General features: G+C 39.3%; 1 protein-coding gene across 1 annotated transcript; it reads right to left on the bottom strand.

Moving 5' to 3' along the window:
• Positions 1-454: 454 nt before the first annotated feature.
• On the bottom strand, positions 455-22458 carry LOC310874954 (putative ATP-dependent RNA helicase ddx6). The gene is made up of 13 exons (XM_083787911.1): positions 22320-22458; positions 19091-20174; positions 18887-18991; positions 16533-16662; positions 15892-16038; positions 15218-15312; positions 13997-14119; positions 13069-13197; positions 9427-9543; positions 8735-8798; positions 7091-7192; positions 6538-6756; positions 455-6306 (listed from the first exon to the last, which is right to left on the bottom strand). The coding sequence occupies exons 2-12, from the start codon at positions 19331-19333 to the stop codon at positions 6542-6544; spliced, it is 1470 nt and encodes a 489-aa protein (XP_083644037.1). The 5' UTR covers positions 19334-20174; positions 22320-22458; the 3' UTR covers positions 455-6306; positions 6538-6541.
• Between the last annotated feature and the right edge of the window lie 73 nt (positions 22459-22531).

The following is a 22531-nucleotide window of genomic DNA, read 5'->3' as shown; positions in this document are numbered from 1 at the left end:
AAACTCTTGGGCGTGGTTTACAACTTATGGTCACACCTTCTCTCAAACACAATTGGTTAATCGAAATGTAGCCGACTGCAAATGGGAGGTCCAATTATTTTATAGGTCGCAAGGGGTAGTTTGAAGGTCAACTGGCAAAAACATTGGGTCTTGGGTCAAAGTCACAGCACTGTCAGGATTGTGAACATAGCAAGCAAGTGAAAATAACGTGAAATGTTAGTGTTGCAGTTTTTCCAGCACTATGCTCCCACTCCTTGGCAAAATCATTTTCCCCTTTAAAATGTCTGGCTTAATTGGAATCTTATGGTTTTGTAGTAGAATTAATTAAGTGCTGGGCCGATATTCATTGAGATAGGTGATCAAGTGCAGTCTAAATGTATGCCAACTAAAATTGTTATATGTCCTAATGCCATCTTCACATGCAAACAAAAACACAAAACAATTTGAATGACAGTTACATTTATTTAGTTTCATCATCCCTTGCATTGTCAGCAGAGCAGAGTGATCAGCAAGTTCTTGAAATACTGTTCCTCTATTCACCACATTTATAGGGAGGCTAGGATATTCAAACACAAAATGAATGACATTTCTTTGATGCAATATACGCCAATCAAAATAAATTTGTAATCTATTGATCTCTATGACAAGGAGATCTATACTGTGCCATGAATAGTGTGGAGAAAAAACACCACCTACTTGGTCTGAGAGGGCAGAGGATTTAGATAGACCCAATTTAAGTTCTTAGTTTTTCATTTGAACTGGGACTGAAAACATAGTTGTCTTTTAAGTTAGAAGCTTAACAAAAACTAGACAATACAGAACTATCTGGTGTCTAAAAAAGCCTTGCCCCTCATGTGAATGTGGAAGTACCATTTGGGGTTATGCTGTAGATATAACTTAATATTAATTTTGACTGCCAATTTAAATATCACTTTTTGATATATTTTCTACAGCATATGAATGCAACAATCATATTGAAAGTGTCTCAGTAAATTTGGCTTAAACCTCACGAAGCATGGCGAATCTACAAAATTAACAGGCCCAGTTCAGTTTCACTATTCAACAGCAGCAATAAAACAGGGGTAAAGGAAACTCACTGCTGCACAATTCCATCAATGAACAATTATCCAAACCCCAAAAGCTGTAACCCCAGTAATTTGACTTTGTACCCCAATTTCAAAGCATTTTCTTTGTTCATACTTTTCTGAACACTGTTACCCTTTTCCAAAATGAGTTTCAAACAAATATTGCCCCAACCCACCCTTCCCATTTAAACAAAAACACATTCCTTAACCACTCAAGCCCCCTTTAAAAATGTCCAATAGCTGATCTACAAGCTTACAATGTGTTGCAATGTAACGCACATAGATCTGCTGTTTTGAACATTAAAAAAGAAAATCTTTGCATATAATGACATGCCAAAAATAGGGATTCCAGGCTGAAAGTGGTTAAGAGAAGCAACAAACATATGGGACATGAGACATACATCTCCACTTAACCAGATGGCAACATTACATCTCTTTCAACATTCCTTTGCGTCATTGACATAATCTCCTTTGTGACCAGTGACCAGATATTAGAAGCCAGTTATTGATGGTTTAAATATAAAGTCAAAATTAGTACCAAAAGGGAAAAAACATATATAAGCCATTTATGAGGAAGGGGGGGGTCTGAAACTGCAAACACATTTTGCAACAAAGGATTTGTCAAAATAGAGGCTGGAATGTCAATACTGAACAATTAAAACTATCGACCCAGCTAATTGGGTACAAAAACTACTTTTGGCATGTTCTGTTCTTAGGTCACAAGGGTGAATATGTAACCACAGACAAGGGATGTGATCAGGAACAAAACAGTTAAAATATGCAGGAAAACAATAATCCTGAATATTTAGGTTAAAAAAAGGGGGGGGGGGGGAACTAAGAAAACATCCCTGCAGAATGGAACCACACTTGATTTTGTATGTCTCAAACATAAAACAAAAACAACCTGTGCATAAGCACAACACAACAAGGAAACCAGACATACACATTACGATTACATGCAGCCTCAATCTTAATGGGACAAGTTTAACATAGATCAAAATAAACTGAACCCAAATAGTCCAGCTAGACCTCAGAAGCCAATGGAACCATTTGACGAAACTCTGAAAACACATCTTCAAACAAACTGAAATATCAGTAAATGTAATGCTCGTGTAGATCTTGAGAAGATTGTTTATATGAAGCTGCATGTAAACATTTCTCAGTCACCCACATAGCATCTTTCATCCACTAGAACCTTATTTTCATACAGCCTCTGTGTCTTGCACACATTTGTCCGCATGTCTCTCCCACACACGCACGCACACATGCACACGCGCACACACAACACACGCACGCACATTTTTGGTTTTGCTTCAATGTAAATCCTGAAAGTCAGTATAGATATTTAAAACAAGTCTAACTTCACCACCATGAAGCAATATATATATATTTGTAATTGTAAGTGACGTGTAAACATTTCATCATTTACAATTTGTTTCCTCAAAGTGATTCTGAACACCTCGTATAAAGATTGCCCTAGTGAAACAGGAGCAAGTTCTCCAAAACAATCACAGCACTTTGATTATCCATCACAGAAAGATCAACAGTGTCACGAGGATCACAAAGAAGAAACTCTCCTCTGGTACACCTAAGCTAAGTTTGGTACTCTCTCCAGCACTTAAAAGAAGCAAGCTAATTGCCCAAGTATTTCACTATGTGTACTTTGGAGTTGTGTGTGTGTGTGTGTGTGTGTGTGTGGGGTGGGGGGGGGGGGGTTGGGAGGGCATAAATATTAGGTTTCAGTTCAAAAACTATTGCTGTCGTGTCACTGTTATACTGGAAGTTTAAGTACCAGAGAGAGGAGAAATCAAAAGTCAAGATGCCATTAAAAGCACCCAATCAAGACTAGGCTTGTGCAAACTCCACCCAAACAAAACCCCATGTTAAAGCATCGCAATATCCCCTTACCTGCTTTAAGCATTGTTAAAAAGAAAAATAACACGTGTAAAAAAGCAAAAAATAAAACCAAAAAACTTTTCCTGCATTTGTTTCCCATAACCAATAAAGCTCTGTAAGGGGAAGATAAAAAAAAGACATCACAGCTGCCAGTTCAGATGCTACAATTTCGCTTTCAAAGTAGATCCCAACCCTCCAAAAAGAAAGTGAAGAAAAAAAGAAAAAGATAGTCACTCACATTTTCACATTTGCAAACACAGCTGTGCTGGGGGAAAGTAAAGGATGTCCAACTAATCACAAGATTGCAGAGAGAAAAAATAATAAGTTGATTCAATCCATGATAGGTTGAGTTTCATGACTCCATGTCCCATAAAACCCAATTCCAAAATTCTCTATGACTGTCCAATCTGAGAACAAAACAGTCTAATTTCTTAAACGTTTTACTTGCTAAAAGTACATGGTTTTGCTCTCAAAGCAGAAATATATTACATACACTACATGTCATGTATTTGTAATATAGTAATTTTATGTGCACCATATCAAAGAGTTTAACTTTGTCTGCTGGACTCTCGTATGCTGGATGATGGACATCAAGAAGAAAATAAAACAACACTTGGCATTCCCCACTGGGCTGCAAAATATGCAGTGGCATCGAAAACATTTACACACTTGAAACTGATAAGGGGATTCAAATAAAAAATATGCAGGGTCCAAAATGCCCGATTAAGAAATTACAAATTATACAACTTTGTCCAGTGAAGTAACTTATTTGAAAGGGTAAAGACTAAAGAGCCAATTGTAGAAAAAAGTCAAACCATAGTTTTGCATTAATTAAAAGTTTCAATTACTTCTACAATTGACCTTTTCACCTTTCGAAGTACACACATCAACTCTGCCAGCTTTGTGATAGAAACATTCCGACTAAGTGTTCAGAAATAGCCTCACAATGTTTGAAAAAACTGTTCTGAACCAGTCTGACCTGACGTTAGCCCTTGATACATAGTTTTTCAGGACAAAAATAATTAAATAAAAAGTACCTCCACCACCAACCACAGTGGCAGGTGAGAATAAAGTTAAACTATGACCATTTTACCAACCAAATTAGTTTTTTTTTTATTTTTTATGTAAAACAGCACACACATGATGACTGGCTACCTGCCAATACGGCTAGTAGCCTACATAACCTTACCAATCTGAAACACAATTTACCTGTGCTAAACTGGTGGCTGGTGTTAAATGTCCAACCATGTTTGCTTGGATGTAGGTGACTATCCATTGCATCAACATGGGGCCCATCTAGTATTAGGGGATCTTAAATCACTTAACTCCACAGATGATTATTCATAGTGAGTGACAGGTTAATTAACAGTCACATCAAGCTGCCCTTTTTTATTGCAATGTTCACATTAAAAATAAATGTCCACATTCAGGATGTAGTAGAGTTGGAGCCAAGTTTCTAACACCCAACCCCCCCACCCAACAGGAGAATGTATAACATCTTTCATACTTGCATAATGGAGGATTTAGTGAACCCAGATTACTAAAATTAATCTAATTTGTGCTCATAATTTGTCTAGCGGTTGGAAGCGGGATGAGGCAATATGCTGAAACGCCATTTCCGTTGTTGGTTGCGATTACCATTTTGTTAAAAGTTGATGAGTCTGTTGTCCCTGCCTGTGTGGTGAAAACAAGTTTGTGATGGTGGAAACCAAACCATCCAAATAAGGATCACATGATCATTGAAGACAATCCGCTATGCCACCCAAGATCTGACAAACCTGAACTGAACTCCCTGCCTGAACGCACAAAGTCCTCACTGGCACCAAGATTTGGGAGCTACTTTGCATCGCCACTGCTCATAAAAGCAAAGCAGTCAAAGAGCAGAGAGCTACATTTATGTATTCAACAAACTGATAAAACCTCTGTTAATTCAAATCAGAGTTCGGCTAACATGGAGGATTTTCCTGACTGCTTCCATTGAGTCCTCTTTGTTCTTTTAATGTTTCAGAATGCTAAGATTTGTATTTTGATTGGTTAGTCTCACCTGTTTTTGATTGGTTTAAACGTCTTACTACAGTCTTTCTAACAAACGATTCTCTGCATGTACTGTACAGTATGGCCTAATCGTCTGGCACACTTTCGAATACCATTTTGTAAAGTTTGGTACCAAAGTTCTGTTTCAGGTATTTAAGTATATTTTAGAGTAATTTGTTTGCCAAATGGGCTTCAACTCATGTATCACTTGGAAGTATAAGATCATTTTAAGCATTTCATTCTACAGCTGAGCATAATCCTGGTTTTGTTCCGTGGTACAACAATGTCGCTTTCTGTCGGGGGCGAGTCTTCATTTCGGTATATAATCTAATCTACACATTGCGATGCCAGCTGTTGTGTTAGTAATGCCTCCTTGAATTGTCCCATTTGTTTTTGTACATTAGATATTACACTATTAGTACTATAAAGCCAGTATACTACAGTAGCACCGGAGTTAGCACAATCATCCCGAGTTGTACTTCCTAGATGGATTACCCATCACAGGGTTGTTCATCTATTCTAGATGACCATCTAGAATATCAGGTATGCTCTTATTTGTTGCCCCTCATGGTAAGAATTTCATTTAATTTTCATAGTGAGTGTGTTTCACCCTGCACTGCCAAGGGGTCCAAAAGAACAGTGTCCCTATTACATTTGACCAGTTAAAATAAAAATGGTAATTTATCTGGCTGTGTGAGAGAAGCAGACAGGGAGGTTATGAATGGATTTGAGTGCATGTGGAAGTAATTAAGGCACTTTGTGACAAGAGTAGTGTCAGTGGGGTACGGCAATGGCTGGTGTGAGCACAGCATAGTTAAAAAAAAAACACCCTTTCAATATTTGCTGGTAATGGTTTCAATAGTGGTCTCAGGGGACAACATATTCAGACAGGTTCAGAGCAGCACTGAAATCTATTTGTGTTTCTGGCAGTGCAGCAATGCAATACAAAGCTACTGCACACTGTTCACATTTACCTTTAGCAGGGTATATTTAGGAAGAAAGTACTGGGAAATAATGTAGCACAATGCATGAGCTAATAAGACTTTGATGGGAAATAGAATTACTTCAAGTGGACAAAGTAATCAGTGGGCAGCTCTCATCAACGATGAAAGGGGGGTTAAAACGGAAAAAAAAAATAGAATAAAATAAAGGAGGAACTAAAAACAGCCATTACTTCCATTTCACAGGCTTTGAAAATAATAGCCAAGATTGCAAAAGGTAAACTCAAAGTTGCCTGAAGCTTGTGTGCAAGCGCCGATATTTGTGCAAAAGCCTGGTGTGTCCCAGTGGCCTAGATGGAAGGGAAAAAAACAGCTATGGTAAGGAAAATAAGAGTCATATTTCTCAAGCATCACAGAGACCACTTAAAGACAAATGGTACACATTGTTTGTGTCTTGCAACAACAGAAACCTACTTACTTCCAAAAATGTGATCGCTACAATGAATTTATTAAATAAAAGTTAAGACTTCCCTCCCTAGCAAATATGTACATTGAAATTCAGACACTGGCTCACTTCTCACCAGCTTAGGAGTTGTCTTGCTGGCGTCCCGACTTCTCCTCGACCTCCTCGACCTCACAGTCGGGGTTGGCAGAGTGGAACTCAGCCACGTACAGGCTCTTGTCGATGCTTCCAGGAATGGGCTTAATGTCGGTCACAAGCTGGTCTTCGATGGCCTTCAGGTTGAAGCGATCCTCTGAGGTGATCAGGTTGATGGCCAAGCCCAGGTGACCAAACCTCCCTTAAGAGAATGTGAAAAATAAAACCGTGAACAGGTTATTAATCCACATTCCTTTTTTCTCCTGCCAGGATGACCAGCTGGCCAGAAGGTTGACCAAGACCTCTCATTACCACTTGAACCCTACCATCCCCATTCTAAGCAATATCATAATATAATATATGATATTATATATAATATAAGCGTACCGGTAATCCAGCCCGAGCCGGTTGGCCATTGCCGCATGTCTTCCCACCATCTCTCTCCCCCTTTCCTGTCACATTACTGTACCCCAAATAAAGGCAAAAAAGCCATACAAAATATTTAAAAAATAAATAATGAGGAACAAAAGGCATACCTGATCTTCCAATGCGGTGGAGGTAAGTCTCTGCATTCTTAGGAAAGTCAAAATTGATGACAACATTAACGGCCTGAATGTCAATACCCCTGGTGAAGAGATCTGATGGAGAAGAGGATGAGAAACTATTAGCGGTGTAAAAAAATATCGATATGAATCGATAATCGATTTTAACATTAACGATGCGACTACATCGATGCACGTGTGTCTGGATCGGTCAAAATACCGTCTGCATCGGACGTTGGTTCGATCCTAAAGCTGCTTATCGATATAATTCAACTAACTGCGGGAAAAACACAGATGTACAAGCCCAAAGCGCTGTGCATTGCGACGGGTAGATAACTTGTAGATCTGCTACTTCCAGCGCAGGACGGGCGCATGCTTATGATGACGCTCTATATGCATCAGCAGCCAGCGACAACAGACGAGCACTAGCAGCATAAACCACTCGTCGTCAGACGGAATACACACGCAGATACGAGTCACGACACAACTTTATTGCACATCTGTGCTTTGCCTTTCATCCACGCTTCTATAGCCTTTTAAATCTCATTTCCCATCCACGGGCACAAGCAAAGTGATATCAGCTTCCACCCGATCTGGATGGTGGTGTTGTTTCTGACGAGGGTAGCAATAGTTAGCATGGGAGCTAACATTAGTTTAACTCTGGTCCATATCGTTAGAAGGAGTCCTCCTTAATAACTATGGTCCATCCGTTCCCCAACCCTCACACTCGATGCTGCGTTTACACAGGCAGACAAAGACGAATGGGAATATCATTTGGAGCAGGCCGAGCAGCTACTGTACACGTCTGTTTGCATCGACAGTATGACTATCGTTGCGTCTGCCCATGTTTAATGGTCAGGGTTTCACTGTCCACAGCAGGCAGACCTGTCAAAACAATGCACTTCCCAAAACTCAGAGATATGCCACCACCTATAAGTTCAAACCCACCTCTAGAATGTCTTTCCCCAGCTATCTCATTCCACTTTCATTTATTTTATTCCATAGTCTTAGTTTTTCTCTTATAAAGTTGTTTTTATTAGTTTTCTAATGTTCCCCTTGAAAAGCGTCTTTAAGTACTCAGAGAAGCATTATATAAATAATAATAATATCACTATTATTATTACTACTTTTTTAATTGCCTATGCTTATGTAGTCACTATTCATTCATTGATTCACTCGTATCCAAATCCATTTGAAAAAAAAAAGCTCACTGATCAGGTCAAATAGGCCTATTGATATGCGATTAAAATGTGATTAATTAATCACAAATCCTCCAATTAATTAGATGTTTTTTTAATGAAGTCCCAACCCTATTCTTTATAGATCTAGCTTCAAATTAAAAATCTAAAAAAGGTTAAATGTGTCAGATTGCACCGTATCGAATCGCATCGCCTCAAATTCCACAAAATCGAAATCGCATCGAATTCCACCGAATCGAATCGAATTCGAATCGTTCTGCGTATAAATGTATCGTCTCTGAATCGCATCGTAGCCCATGCATATCGATACGTATCGAATCGTCTTGTAAAGGAGAGATGCACACCCCTAGAAACTATGGTCAACACTTGACGTGGGAACAACATTGGGAACACTTTGATTAAGTTTCTTAAATGGAACAGTAATAGAAAATGAACTGACCCGTGCAGACCAGATTCCTGCAAAGACCATTTCTGAAGTCGTGGAAAACACGGTTTCTGTATTCCTAGAAAAACAAAGAAATTTAACATCAAGGTTCAAGGAGATTTATTGTCATTCTATACGTGTAAAGAACAACATTTGTTTACCCAGGTCCTGGTCAGGCAAAAATATAAAATACATCTAAAAATAACACTTCATAAACATAAAACCTAATGTGCAAAAATTGCACCACCCACTGATATTGTATGGTCCCATAAAGAAGCAGCAGCACTGAAAACAGCATTACAAATAAAAAAGTGTCACAGTTCAAGTTCATAATGCAGAGTTCATGTGTAGTCTCACGGATCACTAGTGCAAAGGTTACAGTTCAAGGTCTAGAGTTCATGATTCTCACAGCTACAGGGAAGAAGCTATTCTTCCTGGAGGTGCTGGCCTGAATACTACGCAGCCTCCTGCCCGAAGTGAGGGGGACGAACAGACTCTGTGCAGGGTGGGTGGCATCCTTCATGATGCTGGTAGCCATTTTCCTACACCTGCCGACGTAAATGCCACAGAGGGCAGGAAGGCTACATCCGCTGCAGAGCCTCAGAGCAGCATTGCACTTACTGTACAAGTATAACTGGAACACTATTCAATACACTGAAAGGCAAAAAAACAAAAATCTAATTTCTTCTGGTGACATTTTCCCTTACCTGCATCATCTTGGCATGGATGTAGAAACAGGAATATCCCAGCTGGGTGATCTTCTTGGCCAGCAGCTCAACCCTCTGAGTAGAGTTACAGAAGATGATAGACTGATTGATCTGCAGCTGTAGAAGAAAAGGCAGAGAGCGTGAAAACATTAAAGACAATAAATTAACTTTCAACCATTATTGGTAGTGCTTAGAATTTACAATAGAAGAAGATAAGCACTGCCATCACATAGATTTGGGGTAAGTGCTACAAATTGCTTGACAGCTTCTGCCCTGACTCCATATATGGAGCTGGCCTGTTCTGACATCACAAATATGTTCTGACATCTGCATAGACTCCATATTTGGGCATACCTGACAAATAACTCCATATATGAGCATAAAAGGGACACAGACATAACTAGAACTGCACTCTGTCGAGTGCCTACTTGCGTGTTGCACACAAGGCCATAAATGGCCTACTAGTGTGCAAGCAGAGGGTGCAAGACAAGTACTGTCGACCGCTACGAACTTTCAAATCTCAGCCTCTCAGAGAAATAACGGTTTCAATATTGATTTATTAGGTTTAGCTATGTGCAAAACTAATAGTAGGTATGGTAAAAGCCGTCTATAAAATAAATACAGTCCCATCGATTTAGAAGATTTGTAGTCTCTCAAAGAAAAATAAAACATGGATATTAGATGGAAAAAAAGTATATTAGTAGGAGAAAAAAAAGAATGTTATCACGTATATAGTATAATATTATTTATTTTAAACTTTCAATAACATTGCTTTAATTTATAACTGGCTCTCAATGGTGACGTAATAAAGATATGTTTCAGTGGATTACAGGAAATGCCTATATATGTATATGTAATGTGTAAATTGATTAGTAGTATATTGTGGTTACTTGGGTCGTTTGATGCGTATGTCCCATAGCAGCATATGACGTGATGAAGATATGTACCAATGCCAGGGCATAACTGGCTCTCGATGGTGACGTAATAATGATATGTTTCAGTGTCGGGTGGATTAAAGGTAATGCCCCTATGTATACATGTATGTAATCTGACACCAATGCCATATCAAGCACAAATTAATCATTACGTCATACGTTGCCACAGGACATACGCATCGGAGCACCGGACAAAAAACATTAACCTAACCCAGGACAGGGGTCGGCAACCGGCGGCTCAAGAGCCGCTTGCGGCTCTTGAGCACTCCCCTAGTGGCTCCCTGTAGCATTACAAAAGAATCTATGAAAATGTATAATGTTTATTTTTTCACATTTTTATTTTTCATTTATGGTTTCTGTAGGAGGCCAAACGTGACAGAAACATTCTTAAGTTTCCCAATTTTGTAAAAAGTGTGTAGAATAAATATTATGATGGATTGCCTGTATGCTTAATCTGCAGTATAGCCCTGAAACATGACTGTCAGTCATGACCATAGACTGTAAAAAATATGGACAAAGCGTTCCCCGGGTCTAACATGAACGTAAAATGAAGCCTGTAATAATATGCTAATTCCTGATGTAAGTCGCCATCTTTGGTACCAGCTGGCCATTGGCTGGCTCCGTTTTGTATACCAGCTGGTCATTGGCTGCCCAGACAACGAGGCGGGACTTCCCCCCTTCTTCTCCGTTGGTTTTTATTTTGACTCGAGTGGGAGGGGAATCCCGATCATAGACTGTAATGGTAGCCACGCCCCTCAGAACATACGCGATGGTTTTTTTTCTTTATGGTCATTTTTTTAATTAATGGGACCATAATTTTCCAAAAAGAATATTATGACATTAGAAATGAGACTTTAAACTAGTGACTGGAAGAAGAAAGTATTCATGACCATGTTTATTAAGGTAATACAGTCTAGGTGAAGTTGGGCCAAAATACATGGGCCTCTATGGAGCTATGGGGCTTTTTGGGTCCGGTCCAGCGCCACAACAGGCCATTATATGAACTACCGATTTCAAATGAGGCTTCACGAAATATCTGGCTGACTGCCCCCCTGGTCATGACGCAACAGCAGCCTGTTTTACGCAATCGCAGTCCAAACGTGTATATAAACATTCCGATTTAAAATATAAAGTCCTCGCCACATGTGCCACGGGAGTTAGAAATGTGCTGGTACAGCGATTAGCATTGCTGCATCCAGCGTTGTTTAATAAAAAGCATTTTTATCCGAGCGCCCCTTTTCTCAAACGGGGTTGGGAAACAGTTGCACACCGGGTGGGGGCGCGTAGTTGAAAGCCAATGGCCAGTAAATAACTGCTCGGATAAAAATGCTTTTTATTAAACAACGCGGGATGCAGCAATGCTAATCGCTGTACCAGCAACATTCTAACACCCGTGGCACATGTGGCGAGGACTTTATATTTGGAATCTGAATGTTTATGTACACGTTTACAATGTAAATGTAGCGATTGCGTAAAACAGGCTGCAGTTGCCATGACGCACCATGGCTAAATCTGCAGTGACAAACTATCAAACAATAAATAAAACGTGGCAAGCCATTCACAGACGGTGACTATATGAAGGAGTCATATAGACGTTTTATTATCTCCCGGGTTGCCAGCAGTGGTGGAGTTTAATTAGCTGCGATCCACTTCTTAAAAGTTTGCTCCCTTCTGCCTTCCCACACACTTGTGTGGAAAACATGGAATGCTCTTCCAGACAATTATGTGAACATGAAGAAACTCGCATTTGGAGTATTATCCATCTTTGGATCAACGTACTTTTGTGAGCAGATATTCTCAAACATGAACTACATTAAATCCAAATACCGCACACGCCTCACCGATGAGAGCTTGCAGTCGTGTGTGAAGATTAAAGTGACATTTTACATGCCCAATGTTGAGAAGCTCTCCAGCGATGTCCACACACAGAAATCACATTAAACGGGTAAGAACACAATGCAAAAAGCATGGCATAATAATGGAGGGTGCGTTGACTGCGTTCGGAAATGCGCACCGGGAGCGCACTCGCCTATTAGTTTGCATTGCACAGTGCGCTATTTTCGAACGGGCTTGAACCATAGCGCACTTTTTATTTTGATAGATAGGCTAATATCCACTTGCAGCCCTGTTGTCTTCATTATATAAGCATTTTAAGGCTTACATTTTTTTTGCGGCTCCAGATAGATTTTGAATTAATTTTTTTGGTCGAAAATGGCTCATTCAACATCTTGGGTTGCCGACCCCTGACCTAACCTAACCCCATTCCTAAACTTATTCTCAGTAAAACTATGCCTAACCATAAACTAATTTCTAACCTTATCCTCAGTAAAACAAATACAAGAACCACTCCACAGAGGAGTCGGAAAAATGGGGGCGAGGGTGTTTTGAGGCGAGCATTCCGGTTACCGATTCAAATATAGCTGGTACATCTGCAGTAGTTGGAGGTGATCTCTCTACTTTCCATTGAGAATTTAAACCCTCGTGTCAGGAAGGACATCTAATTGACAACAAGTACTGCCTAAATGAAGCCCATGATGCAATCTCTTGCCTGGCCAAGCGGGGGATGTCTTATTGGAAGAATTTGTTCATTCATGCGGAATCCCAGGTAGGACTTGAAAGTTATGGATTGCAGTTTAAAACCACTTGTATGATGTGTATGACCCTGTGTATTCCTGTGCAAGAGTAGATGTGGGAGTGAGTCCATTACCCTGGAGAAGAGGGTGTTGAGACAGTGAACTTTCTGCCTCTCAGTAACGTAGGCGTAGTACTGAGTAATGCCCTTCAGGGTCAGCTCCTCCATCAAATTGATCTCATAGGGTTTCTGAAGGTGTTTGGCCTGGAGGCAGAGATACGTAGAGACAAGAAAAGGAAGAGAAGTGAATCAGGGGAGAGATAAATAAGACTCAAAGTATAACAAAAACACCATAGATAGGTACACAGTAAAAACAAAATCCTCAGTCTTAAATTATCCATTTGTATCTCTGAGAAGAGTGTACAAATTTGGTGCCATTTGTACACTCTCAGAGTTACATTAAATGAGGATTTTACTGTATAAGGTTGGGTATACTATACTCCACATCAAAACATCTTGGTCTTGGAGCGGAACAGCCTGGTGGTGCCAGGTGGCCCTTAGCAATTAAAGGACAACTTTTTTATTTTAGCTATTTTTGACAGGGGGCCAGGAGCATTCAAAGATGGGGCTAAATATGTCGTTTTTTTACTATAGTCCTACTAGACCCCAGGAAATTACACACAAAAGATCACAGGATCTACTTAATGTGAAGGGGGATGTACTAGGGGGCTCCCATACTGTGTGTAATAGGCTCAATCACCTCCCCCTTCACATTCAATAGATCCTGTTATATTTTGTGGCCAGATGTAATTTATTGGGGTCTAGTAGGGCTATAGTAAATAATAAAATAAATAAATCACCATGTTTTTTTTAAAATACATATTTAGCCCCAATACGAATACCCCCGCCCCCTGTCAAAAATAGCTAAAACGAAAGAAAGCAGCAAATGAAAAAGAAATAATACTCAACCTAAAACATGAACCTTGGTTGAAAAAGAAAACACAAAGTCGTCCTTTAAACTAGTGTGACAGAGCTGCGGCAGGCAGCTAGTCTGACTACTCACCATAAACTTCTGCACGCTGATGGGGAAGGTTGCAGAGTAGAGCAGGATCTGCCTGTTCTTGGCCAGGAAGCTGATGATATCCGCAATGAGCACCACAAAGTCCTGAGACAGCAGCTTGTCCGCCTGGGAGGAAGTGGACTCCATATATTATATTGTGACAAAGGAGAGTCTGTGCCAATGTGAAACACCAACAAAGATTGTGGTAGATTTTTAATAGGGTCACAGTATCAAATAGACAATTCACCCTTCGCTAAGCCCCACCTACTTTACAGTTAATAAATACTAATAATGTAATTGTGCGGAATGCGAAACAGGCATCCTATACAACACCTAAACAACTTGTGCTGTGATTCTGAATAAAGAAAATATTAACAGCCTAAACCACACTGCTAATAAATAAATCTTATATTGATTCAGGATACACCATGCCAAAGTAACCATAGGCGTCAACCCATCAACATTAGATCACTTCGGATTTGTACATTTAGTTTGGTTTGTATAATTTTCCAGCTGACAGGTGACGGAAGAGTGCCAACTGCCAAGCCAGTTTAGCAACGGTTGCCAAGCTAGAATTGGACACTCTCTGTTGGTGTGAGATTTAGCAAAGGTCAATTAGCACGGGTGATATGATTGTTTTTGTTAATACAGTTATAGAATCATTAATAGAAAACTTCATGAACGTTGTTGGGTTGTGTGTTTAGCACTAGAGTGATAATCCCAATTAGTAATGTGTGCTTCCCCTATAGGCCAGAACGTGGTGCCAAAGAAATCCGCGCTATAAGCTTACAAGACGGGTCACTTCCGCTCGCCCCGTGATAGTCGTCCATATTTGAGCCACATTCTCATTCCAGGCTATGTTTAGGTCTCAAAGATTGCAGTTTCTCATTTTGAGGGAAAAGCGTCAGAACCGTGTGGAGGCTGTCTAACATGTGAGTAAAAGCAAAAAAAGAATACAAAACATATATATTTTTAAATTATTGGATTAAATGACATTAAAGAGATTTTTACATTCAGGTGGGGGTGGAGAATAAAACAGAACAGGCATACTTTGTGTTAAATTAAATCAGCATGCTTTCAAGCCTTGCAAGTTGATTTGCAGGTATGCAGGCTTATGTGAAATTAAAGGTTTCTGAATTGTCCAAACTACATTTTCTATAATCAAATATGATAAACTGTCAGGTTCTTATGACAGTATATTATCATTTTATTATTAAATCATACCTCATCCATCACCATCATCTGGACTCTGTCCACTTTGGCGACTCCCTTCTTGATCAAGTCCAGGATCCTGCCAGGCGTGGCGATGACCACATGCACTGATGGGGTAGCAGGAGGAGAAACAATTTACACAAAGCATGTTTACACAACATTAGGACTGACCAGGTTGATCAAGGTGAAAGCTATAATGCATAACAAAAAGAAACCATGATATGGGTGAGGGGAACAAAGGATTTTTAAGACTTCATGCAAAGACAGCACAGCAGGGGCCCCAACTCTATAATAGCCTTTAATCTTATTATTTTGTAGATACTAGATAGGTCCAAGAAATTGATATTTCAACACAAGATGCTATACAGCACAGCATTTCTGAATGCATAGAATCTTGTTAAGAGTATTCTTAATTATTTAATATTGCATAAAATAGACGATATACATCAGTGTCAGTGAACCCCAACTCGTCAACATCAAATATCCCCATTATGCAATTAAAGAGGGTTAATAAAGAATACATGTTTAGTTTAGTATAAACAATACAAGTTTATATACACTGGTGGTTATTAAGTAATAAATACAGGTGTCGAGGGGGAGGTCCACATAAGGTATTGAAATGATTGGAAGTGGTCCTTGGGTTCAAAAAGCTTGGGGACCCTTGTTAGTATGCATATCATCTTTACCAGTCTCATCCAGACGCATGATGTCATCTCGCAGGTTGGTTCCACCGGTCGTAGCCATTACTTTGACTCCTCCCAGGTGTTTGCTGATCTGGATACAGATCTGACTCACCTGCAGGGCCAACTCACGGGTGGGAACCATGACCATGGCTATGGATAGAGTAGTGACAAGCAGATAAGTAGATTATGAGTAAGACACAGGCATACGTTAATATGCACAGGGCAGCATCTCCAATAGTGAAATAGTCAGTGCTAATTTCACTAGTCGCAAGAGTGTACAAATATCCCAAATGGACCCGTAAAAGGTCCATTTGGTTATCTTTGTACACAGAGTAACAAATGGATAAATAAACTTTGACGATTTAACTGTGTAGATCAAGAAAGTCTTGGTAAAAAAAAAAATAAGAATGTGTGTGCGCGAGCGTGTATAGTGTACATAGAGGGAAGTTGACTTGGGGAGGATTGAATAGGGGAACATGAGGATGGAAAGACAACAGTGAGTGAGGGAGATGGGTGGTGAAGAGGAAATTGTTAACTGTGGATGTTGTGAAGTAGCGAGGAAATATAAATACCAGACATGACACGCAATCTGAAATGGTACAAGAAAAAAAAAAGTTACAGTACAGGCTTCCACTTAGGCTCACCCTGTATGTAGTCCTTTTTCAGGTCTATTCTCTCCAGTAGTGGAATAAGGTAAGCTCCGCTCTTGCCTGTTCCATTCTTGGCCCTGGCCAGAATATCACGTCCAGACAGGGCTATGGGAATGCTCTCCTCCTGGAAGTGAGCATTTTATGTTAACACATTCGTTTTGTGTGGCATCCCTATGGTTCAGAAAGGTTCATCACACCATCGAAATTGGCTATATATGATCCTGAATGTCATTCTCTCCTCTAGCTTGCCATCAACTGAAACGTAAAATAAATCTTAACATAAGATTAACAGTTTTGCGGCATAACCCGTTTTCCACACCATTTAAACCATGTTTTGCTGCTGCTTAATACACTAAACGTGCCATTTGTTTTATGCGTTTAATTCTGCGTTTTGTAATAATTTAAAATAAATAGCGTATTTGTCACGGACGTGGTGACAAGGCAGACACGTTATGAGGACGTAACCGGAATTCAACCAACCGCCGGCTTGCAAGGGCTTCTGGGAAACTGAGTCCAATGCAAAGTGAACGAGCTCGTTTTGCTCTTTGACTAAGACCCGGATCAAGGAGGTGGATTTTTTTTTTCAAGCAGATTTTCATGGATCAAAGCCGCAAATACTTTGGCGTATGCTCCAAAGGTAATTAAACAATCCCGGCAGCCGCGATATATTGGATAGATTAATTTAAAGACTTAAAGGTATATTCAGTGATTTCACTCAAAAAACCTTAGGTTTCGTTTTTGGCTGTGGGACCCAGCCTTTCGTCCAATCAGGATAGAGAGTCAAAAACGAAACCTAAGGTTTTTTGACCCCCAGGGGTTAACTGGGGACAGGGAGGAACTCCTTATATGGCCAGCACACTCTATAGTAGGGAGGATTATCACAACAAAACAAAAAAATAAGTGATATTTGAATTAAGTGAAATCACTGAATATACCTTTAAGGAAGAGTTTCCTAAAAAGGCATGATTAGTGCCTTGTTCAGACTGTGGCAACCCACATCCAGTCCAAATCAGATTTCTTGTCCAGAGTGTGTCATGTATTTTTATTTTATTTTTAATGCAAACTGAACAAGGCTCCAGAATGTGATTTTCACATGATTTATAGTTTTCTGCCGTTCACTTCAGACTTGATGAAACCAATCTGATTCCAATCCGGATAGGGCAAAGATCTGATCTGGGCTTCCAGTCTAAACAAGGCCTTATTTATCATTTTCAAGTACTTTTGTAGAAGCAGACCCAATGATCTAGCCCCAGTCGAATTTGAAACAGGCCCTTGGCCTGAAAAAAAGTACAAAGCAAAATAACAGTTTGTTACAGTTCATGTGTAATTTCAATTTTCTCTGAAAATGTATAGTATACAAATAACAGTAACTTCACATGGAAGCCCAAAACTCCCCATTTCCACAGCTTACTCTCCCACTTGCACTGAAAGCTGTAAATCTACTGTGTTCCATATTCCACACAATTCTGCTCTGCAAATCAAGTATCATTTATGTAACTGTCCACCTGCAGCTGAAGTGATAATGAAAGCATATTGATATTCCATACGTTGCATGTAATCCATACAGATCTCCCAACATCAGAACAATGTTTTTTCACAAATATTCTGGGTGTCAAGACTTTGCTCTGGAATTACCTGGTTTAGGAGGAGCTCAGGCTTTGTTTGGTCAAAGTCTTGTTGTGTAAGGGAGTCTTACGTTTCACACTCTTAATGGATTTCACTTTTGTTTTCTTGTAAAGATCTCAGTACAATGTATAGGCAATATAGAGATATAATATTTAGGGCTGGGACTTTAACTGATTATTTTCAACTACAGAAACAATAACGCAATTTTAAAAGATTAACATATTTTAATCGCACTTAGTGTTTGCACCACAGAACATTCTCACTGGATGAATTTGAGGCGTAGCGATCATTCCGGTGCACGCAATGGGATAAGAAGCCGATCAGACAGCTGTGGTTGGCCCGGTTGTATTGTATCGTATAATATAATATATTTACTAGAGAATCTCTCACCAACATTTTTCCTATGAAGCAGTTTATATTATATTCTACTCAGGTGGTACCTAAATAAATCTGAAAAAATGAGCTACAGTGTGCAAACTCTTATTGACCACTGGCCAGGTAACACAAATGTTAAAAAGAAATGTGTGAATTATACCGTCCCTTGTCTGTCAGATATTTGTTATCCATGGATTTCATGTGGGAAATCTTGTATTATGTACACTTAAGGGTGTACATAATACAAAATGAGTTTTCAGCTAATCAAGCTAATTTTGGTAACACAGGTTACAAATATGAACAGAACTACATGTTATGCACAGGGAAGTGTCAGCTGAAGGTCATACCTGGATAGGGGAGGGTTTCTCCCAACCCATCTCAAAGATGCCCATCAAAAGTTCCCGTTTGAGACAGTAGTCTTCAAACTCATTCCCCTTAGTGGCCGTCACATCCTATGTGGGGGGGGATAGATGAAACAAAGAACCATAAAAGCACCAAAAGATAACTCTCATGCCACTGTAAAATCAAAGAGCTAGTAAATTAATACTTACTGAGGTTCGGACCCTACAGTCTCTGGGAGGGAGCTGTAGGTTCTTTTTCCAGTCATCTCCAAACTTAATACCAGGTCCCTCCTGTGGGGCACCGACTGCTTTCTGGGGTACCCCTGTAGACTTTCCTTGGACAGTGGGGCCCGACTGGATTGAGGCTGGTTTGGGCTGTCCTCTTAGCTGCCCGTTCTGCTTGTTCAGTCCCATAACAACCGTGCCTACATTTTCTGTTCTAGCCATTGCCATTTTAGTCTTCTTTTTTTTATCTCTTAAAGATTCAGTTTTCTCCTCTTAAGGTTTTGTCCTTTTTAAAAATCCTCTTCAAAAGTAGAAAAGTTTAATAAAGCATTAACAAAACAATATTCTCTATTCTTTTAAGTCCAAAGCTTTTTTTCTTTTTTTTTAACAATGAAAGTCGATTTTTGTATTTACATAATATACACAGGTACGTGCAGTATGGTCCCCTTCAACAACAGAGTGACTGACGTACAACCAAAAATAAGTCTTTATACAAGAGCTCTTCGAAATGAAGAGAAATGTGCATTCATATGCATGAATTTACTTGCACACAATATAGAAAATTATATGTGAACAAGTATCAAAAGGAGTTTTTAAGTCCTGAAATAGAACAGCTAAGGCAATTTGAACTGGGGAAATAACTTCTGCAATACAATCTCAGTTCAACACTTTATCTATATTAAACAGCAATATTTCCTGCGTTTACTTTGCTTTGAGTCCATTAGAATCGCTCAATATATTTGTCCTTGAAAATAGGATTTCCGACTTTTGTACAAATGTCTTCCAAAAAAAAAACATGTAGTCTGTAATGTTCAATATTTATTCTCCACTCTGTGGGTACGTGTCCCTCCACATGTGAAAGAACAGATTCCTGACATCAAAAAAAACAAATAAGGGTCACTACAGTCCAAAGCAAAGTAGCTTTAAGTGCCCGTTGGAGTCCTTAAGTAAGTTTCCTTTTTGCTCCTGGTGTCTGACCTCTTTTCCACCACAGGCCTTCCGTCGTAGGTGTGTGTGAGATCAACCCGTTTCCTCCGCAGCAAGTCTGCCAGCAACTCAAACCTGTCACCTAACCATGGAATAACAGATGCAATTTGTTGACGGCAGCAGTTTGATTGAGTGCACTCCGGTGCAGTATTTCTTATATAATATGTTAATTGCCATCTATGACTAAAATAAAACTAAACTAAAAACTAAACTAAAAACACCTAAAATATGAAATTTATTTTAGAACTAGTTCATATTTTACACCTGTCGCAGGTTAATTGATGCAAATAGCCGGCATCCTTAGACTCACTAAATTGAGAGGACGCAATCATGTCACCCTCCAGGGGTACTGGGATGCAATACTGTACTCAGTACTGTACTCTCACATTGTTGAAGTAGGACTCATAAATGTCCCTGGGACCCATCTAAAGACCACCCCTGCGTCCCAGGACCCATTACATTGAAAACCTATTTATATTTCTGCAGGAAAATGTCATTTGTCCATGTGAGGTCCAGCCCTAAGGAATGTGTGAAATGAACATGCTAATAAACGTAATTCAAATATTGTTTTGATGCTCATATTAAACTTTAGGAAGGATTAATTTGTTTTTTTTAGTTAGCACATACATTCCATAGACCATAGGGTGCACCAAATGCACATGACATCAACTTTGTGGGGCGTTTTCCCTGCTGGGTAAAAGACTATTAATGAAATAATATATTTGAGGTGTTTTCCATTTTAGTTAGAGGGCAATTATAACGTATTAAGGCATATTAGAGTTGTACCAATACCGGTATCGGGCCCGATACCCTACCCATGTACTTGCCGTATCGGTAAAGGTCCCGATAGTGATTTTAAATGTATATTCAATTAAAAGAAGGAATGCCAGTACTCATTGAATGTCCTTTTTCACATGTTTATTTACCTCTGACGAGCAAACGTACGCATTTTGGCTAGATGGGCCTTCCTCAGCGTTGCCATTCCTTCTTTAAATTGAGTATCTTTTGAGCATTGCACCTACAAGAATTCACCCTTCTAAATTGGAGGTTTTCTGCCTTGGCAGTTTTTGTTTCTCTCAATGTAAATGTATATGACAACACAAAATGCATCAAATTCTAAGTGAGTAGGCTATACGCAATATGGTCCATATATTTGATAGACATACACCCTCATACACATTACATTTAAATGAACAAGCCCTGTAATTGAACATTACAGTACAAGTACAAGGCATAACAATTAAATTAAACTGGAGAAAAAGGGGGGTAAAAGGTGTTTGCTCAACAAAAACAAAAAGTACTCATATCGGTACTCTGTATTGGCGAATACTCAAAATTAAGTACCGGTACTTAAAAGTCTATAGTATCAGATAATCTCTGCATATAAGGCTTATTAGACAGGAATCCTTTTAACAGTTTGCACATAGTATGGGTAAGATTATAATTTATACAATGGTGCTAAAAGGATAACACAAAAGGCCCTAATGGCTTGTTTCCATTGTGGTCCTGACCTGTGTATTCAATCGGTGAACTATGAAATGTATATGTTTTTTAATGATGGGACATGGGTTTAAAATCTGAAATGTAAAGGACTCCTGTAAAGGCTGAGTTTCCCCATTTGTCTACAACTCAGCATTATTCACTGTCACTGAATCATTAGCAAATAATAATAATAATAAATGTTTTACCGACGTAGTCCATCCATAGCCTTAAGGACTTCTCCAAGGCTATGGACCAGAGCTAAGATTTCCTTATAACCTTTTATATTATAGCAACCATAATTTGTAACCAAAAACAACCATAAAGCAGAAACCCTCAGGAGGTTTGTGCAACAGCCAAATATATGACCCTGGTCAGATGCGTAGTTATTTTTTTGTAAACATGTTGGACAACCAACCGCTGGGTTTGTCAACATAAGCCAGTTAACATTGTTGACAATGGACGTCAAAACACAAAGCCATCCCACACAGCAAAACGCAATTATAGTAGCAAGTATGCTTGCTAAAAATAATATTAAATAATACATTTATTTTATGTTACAATAACTTACACCAAATGCATGTTGAATGTATGTCATCTTGGCGCATAAGGTTAACGTTACAGTATAGCTGCCTGCTTAGCAGATACGGTTGGCTAACGTTAGCCATTCACTAGCAGGATAACCAACAACACACGAATGTTTTTGTTTTTAAATAAATAAAACGTCTGGGACAGACTTCAAACTCACCTTTATGTCTTGCTGTTGTTAAGTGTGATTCAATGTTTGTGGTTATTCAACGTCTTCTCCTGTAGTTTTACTTTAATTGTTCAATATACTCGAAATAAATCGTCTCTATTGTGTTAGTTCTTGCTAATTCAACATGGTCGCCTTCTTCTTCGCCCTCTCTTCCTCGTTGCTTCGCTTTCCTCCCGTTTATGACGTGGAGGTCTTAACCGCCA

Source organism: Protomyctophum parallelum (assembly GCF_964188405.1).
Source record: "Protomyctophum parallelum genome assembly, chromosome: 1".
Lineage (NCBI taxonomy): Eukaryota > Metazoa > Chordata > Actinopteri > Myctophiformes > Myctophidae > Protomyctophum > Protomyctophum parallelum.
The sequence above is the reverse complement of the archived record's forward strand: the minus strand, read 5'-3'. Positions and strand labels throughout refer to the sequence as shown.